This window comes from Petromyzon marinus, unplaced genomic scaffold (genome assembly GCF_048934315.1).
Source record: "Petromyzon marinus isolate PM22_M1 ecotype Great Lakes invasive population unplaced genomic scaffold, UKy_Petmar_22M1.pri1.0 PM_Scaffold_110, whole genome shotgun sequence".
In the NCBI taxonomy this organism is placed as follows: Eukaryota; Metazoa; Chordata; class Hyperoartia; order Petromyzontiformes; family Petromyzontidae; genus Petromyzon; species Petromyzon marinus.
Window position 1 is genome coordinate 189,751 of NW_027423070.1, and position 12,691 is coordinate 202,441.

General features: G+C 54.1%; 1 protein-coding gene across 1 annotated transcript in view; it reads left to right on the forward strand.

Moving 5' to 3' along the window:
• Positions 1 to 12,691, forward strand: part of LOC116938316 (circadian locomoter output cycles protein kaput-like) — a 144,109-nt gene that overhangs the window by 37,499 nt on the left and 93,919 nt on the right. Inside the window, exons 6-9 of the mRNA XM_076063396.1 lie at positions 2,274 to 2,365; positions 5,934 to 6,023; positions 8,648 to 8,825; positions 9,557 to 9,670. Of these exons, the coding sequence (XP_075919511.1) occupies positions 2,274 to 2,365; positions 5,934 to 6,023; positions 8,648 to 8,825; positions 9,557 to 9,670 (474 nt within the window). The remainder of the gene's footprint in view (positions 1 to 2,273; positions 2,366 to 5,933; positions 6,024 to 8,647; positions 8,826 to 9,556; positions 9,671 to 12,691) is intronic.

A 12,691-nucleotide genomic window follows, 5' to 3' on the forward strand; every position in this document is an offset into this window, starting at 1 on the left:
GTCACTAGTCACTCGCTCGCTCACTCACTCAGTCACTCGCTCGCTCAGTCACTCACTCACTCAGTCAGTCACCCGCTCACTCAGTCACTTAGTCACTCACTCAGTCACTCACTAGTCACTCAGTCAGTCACTAGGCACTCGCTCGCTCGCTCACTCAGTCACTCGCTCGCTCACTCAGTCACTCGCTCACTCAGTAGTCACTCACTCAGTCACTCACTCAGTCACTCGCTCACTTACTCAGTCACTCGCTCACTCACTCAGTCACTCACTCACTCACTCGCTCACTCACTCAGTCACTCGCTCGCTCACTCACTAGTCACTCACTCAGTAACTAGTCACTCACTCACTAGTCACTCGCTCGCTCACTCACCCACTCACTAGTCACTCAATAGTCACTCACTCACTCACTCACTCACTAGTCACTCACTAGTCACTCACTCACTCACTAGTCACTCGCTCACTCACTAGTCACTCACTCACTCAGTCACTAGTCACTCACTAGTCACTCACTCACTCAGTCACTAGTCACTCACTCACTAGTCACTCACTCACTCACTCAATAGTCACTCACTCAGTCACTAGTCACTCACTCACTAGTCACTCACTCACTCACTCAGTCACTAGTCACTCACTAGTCACTCAGTCACTCACTCACTCACTAGTCACTCACTCACTAGTCACTCACTCACTCAGTCACTCACTCACTCACTAGTCACTCACTCACTCACTAGTCACTCGCTAAAGTTAGTCACTCGCTCACCAGGTTAGTGAGACACTGGGTAGTGAGACACTGGTGGTGAGACACTGGTAGTGAGACACTGCTAGTGAGACACTGGGTGGTGAGACACTGGGTAGTGAGACACTGGGTAGTGAGACACTGCTAGTGAGACACTGGGTAGTGAGACACTGGGTGGTGAGACACTGGGTAGTGAGACACTGGGTAGTGAGACACTGGGTAGTGAGACACTGGGTAGTGAGACACTGGGTAGTGAGACACTGCTAGTGAGACACTGGGTAGTGAGACACTGGTAGTGAGACACTGCTAGTGAGACACTGGGTAGTGAGACACTGGGTAGTGAGACACTGGGTAGTGAGACACTGCTAGTGAGACACTGGGTAGTGAGACACTGGGTAGTGAGACACTGGTAGTGAGACACTGGGTAGTGAGACACTGCTAGTGAGACACTGGGTAGTGAGACACTGCTAGTGAGACACAGGGTAGTGAGACACTGGGTAGTGAGACACTGGGTGGTGAGACACTGCTAGTGAGACACTGGGTAGTGAGACACTGGGTAGTGAGACACTGCTAGTGAGACACTGCTAGTGAGACACTGGGTAGTGAGACACTGGGTTGTGAGACACTGGGTAGTGAGACACTGGGTAGTGAGACACTGGGTAGTGAGACACTGCTAGTGAGACACTGGGTAGTGAGACACTGCTAGTGAGACACTGGGTAGTGAGACACTGGGTAGTGAGACACTGGTAGTGAGACACTGGGTAGTGAGACACTGCTAGTGAGACACTGCTAGTGAGACACTGGGTGGTGAGACACTGCTAGTGAGACACTCCTAGTGAGACACTGGGTAGTGAGACACTGGGTAGTGAGACACAGGATAGTGAGACACTGGGTGGTGAGACACTGGGTAGTGAGACACTGGGTGGTGAGACACTGGGTAGTGAGACACTGCTAGTGAGACACTGGATAGTGAGACACTGGGTAGTGAGACACTGGGTGGTGAGACACTGGGTAGTGAGACACTGGGTGGTGAGACACTGGGTAGTGAGACACTGCTAGTGAGACACTGGGTGGTGAGACACTGGGTAGTGAGACACTGGGTAGTGAGACACTGGGTAGTGAGACACTGGGTAGTGAGACACAGGGTCGTGAGACACTGGGTGGTGAGACACTGGGTGGTGAGACACTGGGTAGTGAGACACTGCTAGTGAGACACTGCTAGTTAGACACTGCTAGTGAGACACTGCTAGTTAGACACTGCTAGTTAGACACTGCTAGTTAGACACTGCTAGTTAGACACTGCTAGTTAGACACTGCTAGTAAGACAGGTTAGTGAGACACAGTGAGTAGTGAGACACTGCTAGTTAGACACTGCTAGTGAGACACTGCTAGTTAGACACTGCTAGTTAGACACTGCTAGTTAGACACTGCTAGTAAGACAGGTTAGTGAGACACAGTGAGTAGTGAGACACTGCTAGTTAGACACTGCTAGTTAGACACGGCTAGTTAGACACGGCTGTGTGTTTGTGAGTTACAGAAACGTCAGCGCAGACAGACGCTGGCGAGCTCCACCCGGGATGGAAACCGTCATACCTCAGTGATGCCGAGTTCACTCAGCTCATGTTGGAGGTGGGTGGGTGGGGTAGTGGGTGGGTGGGTTAGTGGGTGGGTTAGTGGGTGGGGGAGTGGGTGGGTGGGTGGGTGAGTGGGTTAGTGGGTTAGTGGGTGAGTGAGTGGGTGAGTGAGTGGGTGAGTGGGTGAGTGAGTGAGTGGGTGAGTGAGTGAGTGGGGGAGTGGGTGGGTGAGTGAGTGAGTGGGTGAGTGAGTGAGTGAGTGGGTGAGTGAGTGGGTGGGTGAGTGAGTGAGTGAGTGGGTGAGTGAGTGGGTGAGTGGGTGAGTGAGTGAGTGGGTGAGTGAGTGAGTGAGTGAGTGGGTGGGTGAGTGAGTGAGTGAGTGGGTGGGTGAGTGAGTGAGTGAGTGGGTGAGTGAGTGGGTGAGTGAGTGGGTGAGTGGGTGAGTGAGTGGGTGAGTGAGTGAGTGAGTGGGTGATTGAGTGAGTGGGTGAGTGAGTGAGTGGGTGGGTGGGTGAGTGAGTGGGTGAGTGAGTGGGTGGGTGGGTGAGTGAGTGGGTGAGTGAGTGAGTGAGTGGGTGAGTGGGTGAGTGAGTGGGTGGGTGAGTGAGTGAGTGAGTGGGTGAGTGAGTGGGTGAGTGAGTGAGTGGGTGGGTGAGTGAGTGAGTGAGTGGGTGAGTGAGTGAGTGAGTGGGTGAGTGAGTGAGTGAGTGGGTGGGTGAGTGGGTGAGTGAGTGAGTGAGTGGGTGGGTGAGTGAGTGAGTGAGTGAGTGGGTGAGTGAGTGAGTGGGTGAGTGAGTGGGTGGGTGAGTGAGTGAGTGGGTGGGTGATTGAGACAGACGCTGGCGAGCTCCACCCGGGATGGAAGCCGTCATACCTCAGTGATGCCGAGTTCACTCAGCTCATGTTGGAGGTGGGTGGGTTAGTGGGTGGGTTAGTGGGTGGGTTAGTGGGTGGGTGGGTGGGTTAGTGGGTGGGTGGGTGAGTGAGTGAGTGGGTGAGTGAGTGAGTGAGTGGGTGGGTGAGTGGGTGAGTGAGTGAGTGAGTGGGTGAGTGAGTGGGTGAGTGAGTGAGTGGGTGAGTGATTGAGTGGGTGAGTGAGTGGGTGAGTGGGTGAGTGGGTTAGTGGGTTAGTGGGTGAGTGAGTGGGTGGGTGAGTGAGTGAGTGAGTGGGTGAGTGAGTGGGTGATTGAGTGAGTGAGTGGGTGAGTGAGTGAGTGGGTGAGTGAGTGGGTGGGTGAGTGGGTGAGTGAGTGAGTGGGTGAATGAGTGAGTGAGTGAGTGGGTGAGTGAGTGAGTGAGTGGGTGAGTGAGTGGGTGAGTGAGTGAGTGGGTGAGTGGGTGAGTGAGTGGGTGAGTGGGTGAGTGGGTGAGTGAGTGAGTGGGTGGGTGAGTGAGTGAGTGAGTGAGTGAGTGAGTGAGTGGGTGAGTGAGTGAGTGAGTGGGTGAGTGAGTGGTGAGTGAGTGAGTGAGTGGGTGAATGAGTGAGTGAGTGGGTGAGTGACTGAGTGAGTAGGTGAGTGAGTGAGTGGGTGAGTGGGTGAGTGAGTGAGTGAGTGGGTGAGTGAGTGAGTGGGTGAGTGAGTGAGTGGGTGAGTGAGTGAGTGGGTGAGTGAGTGAGTGAGTGGGTGAGTGAGTGAGTGAGTGGGTGAGTGAGTGAGTGGGTGAGTGAGTGAGTGGGTGAGTGAGTGAGTGAGTGGGTGAGTGAGTGGTGAGTGAGTGAGTGAGTGGGTGAATGAGTGAGTGAGTGGGTGAGTGACTGAGTGAGTAGGTGAGTGAGTGAGTGGGTGAGTGGGTGAGTGAGTGAGTGAGTGGGTGAGTGAGTGAGTGGGTGAGTGAGTGAGTGGGTGAGTGAGTGAGTGGGTGAGTGAGTGAGTGAGTGGGTGAGTGAGTGAGTGGGTGAGTGAGTGAGTGGGTTAGTGAGTGCGTGAGTGGGTGAGTGAGTGAGTGGGTGGGTGAGTGAGTGAGTGAGTGGGTGAGTGAGTGAGTGGGTGAGTGAGTGGGTGAGTGAGTGAGTGAGTGAGTGGGTGAGTGAGTGAGTGAGTGGGTGAGTGAGTGAGTGGGTGAGTGAGTGAGTGGGTGAGTGAGTGAGTGGGTGAGTAGGTGAGTGAATGAGTGAGTGAGTGAGTGAGTGGGTGAGTGAGTGAGTGGGTGAGTGAGTGAGTGGGTGAGTGAGTGAGTGGGTGAGTGGGTGGGTGAGTGAGTGGGTGAGTGAGTGAGTGAGTGGGTGAGTGAGTGAGTGAGTGGGTGGGTGAGTGAGTGGGTGAGTGGGTGAGTGAGTGGGTGAGTGGGTGAGTGAGTGAGTGAGTGGGTGAGTGTGTGAGTGGGTGAGTGGGTGAGTGGGTGGGTGAGTGAGTGGGTGAGTGGGTGAGTGGGTGGGTGAGTGGGTTAGTGAGTGAGTGAGTGAGTGGGTGAGTGAGTGAGTGAGTGGGTGAGTGGGTGAGTGAGTGAGTGGGTGAGTGAGTGGGTGGGTGAGTGAGTGGGTGAGTGGGTGAGTGAGTGAGTGAGTGGGTGAGTGAGTGAGTGAGTGGGTGAGTGGGTGAGTGAGTGAGTGGGTGAGTGAGTGGGTGGGTGAGTGAGTGGGTGAGTGGGTGAGTGGGTGAGTGAGTGAGTGAGTGGGTGAGTGAGTGGGTGAGTGAGTGAGTGAGTGGGTGAGTGAGTGAGTGAGTGGGTGAGTGGGTGGGTGAGTGGGTTAGTGGGTGGGTGGGTGAGTGGGTGGGTGAGTGGGTGAGTGAGTGAGTGAGTGGGTGAGTGAGTGAGTGAGTGGGTGAGTGAGTGGTGAGTGGGTGAGTGAGTGGGTGATTGAGACAGACGCTGGCGAGCTCCACCCGGGATGGAAGCCGTCATACCTCAGTGATGCCGAGTTCACTCAGCTCATGTTGGAGGTGGGTGGGTGGGGTAGTGGGTGGGTGGGTTAGTGGGTGGGTTAGTGGGTGGGTGGGGGAGTGGGTGGGTGGGTGGGTGAGTGGGTTAGTGGGTTAGTGGGTGAGTGAGTGGGTGAGTGAGTGGGTGAGTGAGTGGGTGGGTTAGTGGGTGGGTGAGTTGGTGAGTGAGTGAGTTGGTGGGTGAGTGAGTTGGTGGGTGAGTGATTGAGTGAGTGGGTGAGTGAGTGAGTGAGTTGGTGGGTGAGTGAGTTGGTGGGTGAGTGGGTGAGGGAGTGAGTGGGTGAGTGAGTTGGTGGGTGAGTGAGTGAGTGAGTTGGTGAGTGAGTGAGTTGGTGGGTGAGTGAGTTGGTGGGTGAGTGATTGAGTGAGTGGGTGAGTGAGTGAGTGAGTTGGTGGGTGAGTGGGTGAGTGAGTGGGTGGGTGAGTGAGTGAGTGAGTTGGTGAGTGAGTGAGTTGGTGGGTGAGTTGGTGGGTGAGTGATTGAGTGAGTGGGTGAGTGAGTGAGTGAGTGGGTGAGTGGGTGAGTGAGTGAGTTGGTGAGTGAGTGAGTTGGTGGGTGAGTTGGTGGGTGAGTGATTGAGTGAGTGGGTGAGTGAGTGAGTGAGTGGGTGAGTGGGTGAGTGAGTGAGTGAGTGGGTGAGTGGGTGAGTGAGTGAGTGGTGAGTGAGTGACTGAGTGAGGAGCTTGCTGGGTTTGCTGGCTACCCACTCCCGTGTGCGTCCACTCTCCGACCCACCGCAGGCGATGGACGGGTTCCTGATGGCCGTGACGACGGACGGCAACGTGGTGTACGTGTCGGAGAGCGTCACTCCACTGCTACAGCAGCTGCCTGTCCGTGACCACACCACACACACCACACACTCTACACACACTACACACTACGTACACACATACACACACACACACCACACACCACACACACCACACACACACACCACGTACACACCATACACACACTACATCACACACACACACACCACACACACACACTACACACACACTACATCACACACACACACTACATCACACACACACACTACATCACACATACACACACACACATCACACACACACACACCACGTAAACACATACACACACACACCGCACTCCACGTACACACACACACACTACATACACACATACACTACACACACACCACACACACACCACACACACACCACACACACACTACGTACACACATACACACACACACCACACACACACACACACTACATCACACACACACACACCACACACACACACTACATCACACACACACTACATCACACACACACACACCACACACACACTACACACACTACATACACACACACACACACCACACACACCACGTACACACATACACCACACACACACACACTACGTACACACATACACCACGTACACACATACACACACCACACACATACACACACCACACACACACACACACCATACACACCACACACACACACACTACACACACCACACACACCACACACACATACACACACCACAACAACAACAACCGCCATTCGCCACTAAGTGGCGGTGACGTCACCACGACGCTTGTGCCAGGCTATGTGCACCCTGAGGCCACGTGAAGTGTCGAACGCCCGCTGGCAGGAGGTCACGGGGCAGACCCAGGTGCCACGGGTCGACTGACTGAGATGACTGGCTGATGCACCACCTGTGCCCCCTACTGTGCCAACCTGCTGTGCTTTAGCCACCCGGCGCTCCTCTCGCTGTTGTGAGCGTCGCTCCTCCGCCCACCGTTGTTGTTGGAGGGCGACTGCCTCCAACTGCCCAGTAGCATCCTTCACGAGCCTCCTCCACAGAGGCCGATCTTGACACCGCTGGTACCAGTCATCGGCAAGTCCACTCAGCTCCACGTCCTCCTGTACCACGTCACTCCATCTCTTCTCTAGCCCGTGCCGCGCCCGCTTAGCCCCCTCAATCCGGCCAAACAAAAGCTGTTTCGGCATGCGGTGGCTGGGCATGCGGGCTACATGACCCAGCCATCGCAGCCTTGCCTGCCGGAGGAGCTCACCGATGGGACCCTGCCCAGATCTTTCAAGGATTTGTGAGCTCCTCACACAATCCAGTCTGGTTAAACCCAGGATGGATCGTAGGCAGGTCAGCCTAAATGTTTCTAACCGGCGAAGATGTTCCATTAGGGGGGTCCACGTTTCGCAAGCGTAGAGAAGGGAGGGAATGACCGTGGCCGAGAAGACCTGAAGCTTAGTGCGGAGCGACAGACCAGGTAGCTTCCACACAGCGTTACGCAACCGATGAAAAGATATTGCCGCTCGACTGATTCGGAGTGAGACCTCTGCTGTTAAACTGGAGCCAGTCATAAGCACACTGCCCAGGTATGGGAAACTCTCCACTCTCTCCACAACTGCCCCATCACCGATTGGGAGTTGTGGGGGTGGAGTGTCCGATGGTACAAAATACCCAGGCAGGTGCTTAGTTTTGGTGGGGCTGATGGTAAGGCCCCACCTCTTAGTGGCACGCTCCACACACCACACACACATACACACACACACCACACACATACACACATACACACACCACACACACACAACACACACACACACCACACACACCACACACACCACACACACACACCACACACACACTACACACACCACACACACCACACACACACACCACACACACACACTACACACACACTACACACACACACCACACACACTACACACACTACACACACACCACACACACACACCACACACACACACTACACACACACCACACACACACACACTACACACACACACCACACACACACCACACACACACCACACACACACACCACACACACACACCACACACACACACACCACACACACACACCACACACACACTACACACATACACCACACACACACACCACACCACACACACCACACACACACTACACACACACACTACACACACACCACACACACACACACTACACACACCACACACACACCACACACACACCACACACACACACCACACACACACACCACACACACACTACACACATACACCACACACACACACCACACCACACACACCACACACCACACACACACACACTACACACACCACACACACTACACACACCACACACACACACCACACACACACACACACTACACACACCACACACACACACACTACACACACCACACACACTACACACACACACACTACACACACACACCACACACACTACACACACACACTACACACACACACTACACACACCACACACACACAGACCCTCCCCCCCACTCTCCCCCCCTCTGTGCCCCGCCCCCACTACCTGACCCCCACTGCCCCTCCCACTTGCCCCGCCAACTGACCCCTCCCCCTAAACCCGCCCACTGGCTCCGCCCCCATTGGCCCCGCCCCCTCTCCACTGGCCCCGCCCCCCAGTCTGACCTGGTCGACCAGAATCTGCTGAACTTTCTGCCTGACCGTGAGCACGCGGAAGTGTACCGCCGTCTCTCCTCCCACGTGCTCCACCTCGTCACCACCACCGCCTCGTCCACCACCACCGCCACCACCGCCTCGTCCACCACCGCCTCCTCGTCCTCCTCGCACTACCTCGAGGGTGAGACTCCTCACGGGCCGCCCGTCCACCCGGCCGCTCGTCCACTCGGCCGCTCGGCCACTCGTCCACTTGTCCACTCGTCCACTCGGCCGCTCAGCCACTCGTCCACTCGTCCACTCGGCCGCTCAGCCACTCGTCCACTCAGCCAGTCGTCCACTCGGCCACTCAGTCACTCAGCCACTCGTCCACTCAGCCACTCAGCCACTCATCCACTCGTCCACTCGTCCACTCAGCCACTCGTCCACTCGTCCACTCAGCCACTCAGCCACTCATCCACTCGTCCACTCGTCCACTCAGCCACTCGTCCACTCGTCCACTTCGCCACTCGTCCACTCAGCCACTCAGCCACTCGTCCACTCGTCCACTTGTCCACTCAGCCACTCGTCCACTCGTCCACTTGTCCACTCAGCCACTCGGCCACTCGGCCACTTGTCCACTCAGCCACTCAGCCACTCGTCCACTCAGCCACTCATCCACTCAGCCACTTGTCCACTCAGTCACTCATCCACTCGTCCACTCGTTCACTCAGCCACTCGTCCACTCGTCCACTCAGCCACTCAGTCACTCGTCCACTCGTCCACTCAGCCACTCGTCCACTCAGCCACTCGTCCACTCGTCCACTCAGTCACTCGTCCACTCAGTCACTCGTCCACTCAGCCACTCAGCCACTCGTGTCTCTGTCTCCCTGTGTGTCTCTGTGTCTCTGTCTGTGTGTCTCTGTGTCTCTGTAGAAAGGAACCAGCTGGAGTTTTGCTGCCACTTGCTCCGTGGTTGTCTGGACCAGCGCTCCTCACCCACTTACGAGCACGTCACCTTCACGGGAAACTTCCGCTCCTACGACAACGGTGATCTCTCTCTCTCTCTCTGTCTCTCTGTGTCTCTCTCTTGTCTCTGTGTGTCTCTCTGTGTCTGTGTGTGTCTCTGTGTCTATCTGTGTCTCTCTCTTGTCTCTGTGTGTCTCTCTGTGTCTATCTTACGAGCACGTCACCTTCACGGGAAACTTCCGCTCCTACGACAACGGTGATCTCTCTCTCTCTCTGTCTGTCTGTGTCTCTCTCTTGTCTCTGTGTGTCTCTGTGTGTCTCTGTGTCTCTCTGTGTCTCTCTGTGTCTATCTTACGAGCACGTCACCTTCACGGGAAACTTCCGCTCCTACGACAACGGTGATCTCTCTCTCTCTGTCTGTGTCTCTCTCTGTCTGTGTCTCTTGTCTCTCTCTTGTCTCTCTGTGTCTGTGTGTGTCTCTGTGTCTGTCTCTCTGTGTCTCTCTGTGTGTCTCTGTGTGTCTCTGTGTGTCTATCTTACGAGCACGTCACCTTCACGGGAAACTTCCGCTCCTACGACAACGGTGATCTCTCTCTCTCTGTGTCTCTCTCTGTCTCTGTGTCTCTGTGTCTCTCTTGTCTCTGTGTGTCTCTCTGTGTCTCTCTCTGGCTGTGTCTCTCTCTTGTCTCTCTCTTGTCTCTGTGTGTGTCTCTCTGTGTCTGTGTGTGTCTCTGTGTGTCTCTCTGTGTCTCTCTGTGTCTCTCTGTGTCTCTGTGTGTCTATCTTACGAGCACGTCACCTTCACGGGAAACTTCCGCTCCTACGACAACGGTGATCTGTCTCTCTCTCTGTCTCTCTCTGTCTGTGTCTCTCTGTGTGTCTCTGTGTCTCTCTGTGTCTATCTGTGTGTCTCTCTTGTCTCTCTGTGTCTATCTGTGTGTCTCTCTTGTCTCTCTGTGTCTCTCTGTCTCTCTCTTGTCTCTCTCTTTCTGTGTCTCTCTCTGTGTCTCTCTGTGTCTCTCTGTGTGTCTCTGTGTGTCTCTCTCTGTGTCTCTGTGTGTCTCTCTCTGTGTCTCTCTCTTATCTCTCTGTGTGTCTCTCTGTGTCTTTCTGTGTCTCTGTGTGTCTCTCTCTGTGTCTCTGTGTGTCTCTCTCTGTGTCTCTCTGTGTCTCTCTGTGTCTCTCTCTGTGTCTCTCTCTGTCTGTGTCTCTCTCTGTGTCTCTCTCTGTCTGTGTCTCTCTGTGTCTATCTCTTGTCTCTCTCTGTGTCTCTCTCTTGTCTCTCTCTCTGTGTCTATCTCTTGTCTCTCTCTGTGTCTCTCTCTGTCTGTGTCTCTCTGTGTCTATCTCTTGTCTCTCTCTGTGTCTATCTCTTGTCTCTCTCTGTGTCTCTCTCTTGTCTCTCTCTGTGTCTATCTCTTGTCTCTCTCTGTGTCTCTCTCTTGTCTCTCTCTGTGTCTATCTCTTGTCTCTCTCTGTGTCTCTCTCTTGTCTCTCTGTGTGTCTCTCTGTGTCTCTCCCTCTGTCTGTGTCTCTCTCTTGTCTCTCTGTGTCTCTCTGTCTCTCTCTGTGTCTCTCTGTGTCTCTCTGTCTCTCTCTTGTCTCTCTCTTGTCTCTGTGTGTCTCTCTGTGTCTCTCCCTCTGTCTGTGTCTCTCTCTTGTCTCTCTGTGTCTCTCTGTCTCTCTCTGTGTCTCTCTGTGTCTCTCTGTGTCTATCTGTGTCTCTGTGTCTCTCTCTTGTCTCTCTGTGTCTATCTGTGTCTCTCTGTGTCTCTCTGTGTCTCTCTGTGTCTATCTGTCTCTCTCTGTCTCTCTCTGTCTCTGTGTCTCTGTGTCTCTCTTGTCTCTATGTCTCTCTCTGTATCTCTCTCTCTGTCTGTGTCTCTCTCTTGTCTCTCTGTGTCTCTCTGTGTCTCTCTGTGTCTCTCTGTGTCTCTCTGTCTCTGTGTCTCTCTTGTCTCTCTGTCTCTCTCTGTGTCTCTCTCTGTCTGTGTCTCTCTCTTGTCTCTCTCTTGTCTCTGTGTGTCTCTCTGTGTCTCTCTGTGTCTCTGTGTGTCTCTCTCTGTCTGTGTCTCTCTGTCTCTCTCTGTGTCTCTCTGTCTCTCTGTTACTCTCTGTCTCTCTCTCTCTCTGTCTCTCTCTCTGTCTCTCTCTGTCTCTCTGTGTCTCTCTCTCTGTCTCTCTCTCTCTGTCTCTCTGTGTCTCTCTCTGTCTCTCTATCTCTGTGTCTCTCTATGTGTCTCTCTCTGTGTCTCTCTCTGTGTCTCTCTATGTGTCTCTCTCTGTCTCTCTCTCTGTGTCTCTCTATGTGTCTCTCTCTGTCTCTCTCTCTCTGTCTCTCTCTGTGTCTCTCTCTGTCTCTCTCTCTCTCTGTGTCTCTCTCTGTGTCTCTCTCTGTGTCTCTCTCTGTGTCTCTCTCGCTCTGTCTCTCTCTGTGTCTTTCTCTGTGTCTCTCTGTCTCTCTGTGTCTCTCTCTGTGTCTCTCTCTGTGTCTCTCTCTGTCTCTCTGTGTCTCTCTCTGTGTGTCTCTCTCTGTGTCTCTCTGTGTCTCTCTCTGTGTCTCTCTGTGTCTCTCTCTGTTTCTCTCTCTGTGTCTCTCTCTGTATCTCTCTCTGTCTCTCTATCTCTGTGTCTCTCTATGTGTCTCTCTCTGTGTCTCTCTCTGTGTCTCTCTATGTGTCTCTCTCTGTCTCTCTCTCTGTGTCTCTCTCTGTGTCTCTCTCTGTCTCTCTCTCTCTGTGTCTCTCTCTGTGTCTCTCTCTGTGTCTCTCTATGTGTCTCTCTCTGTCTCTCTCTCTGTGTCTCTCTCTGTGTCTCTCTCTGTCTCTCTCTCTGTGTCTCTCTCTGTGTCTCTCTCTGTGTCTCTCTATGTGTCTCTCTCTGTCTCTCTCTCTGTGTCTCTCTCTGTGTCTCTCTCTGTCTCTCTCTCTCTGTGTCTCTCTCTGTGTCTCTCTCTGTGTCTCTCTCTGTCTCTCTCTGTGTCTCTCTCTGTGTCTCTCTATGTGTCTCTCTCTGTCTTTCTCTGTGTCTCTCTCTGTCTCTCTCTTTGTCTCTCTGTCTCTCTCTGTGCCTCTCTCTGGCCTTCAACACTGAGGGCTCCCC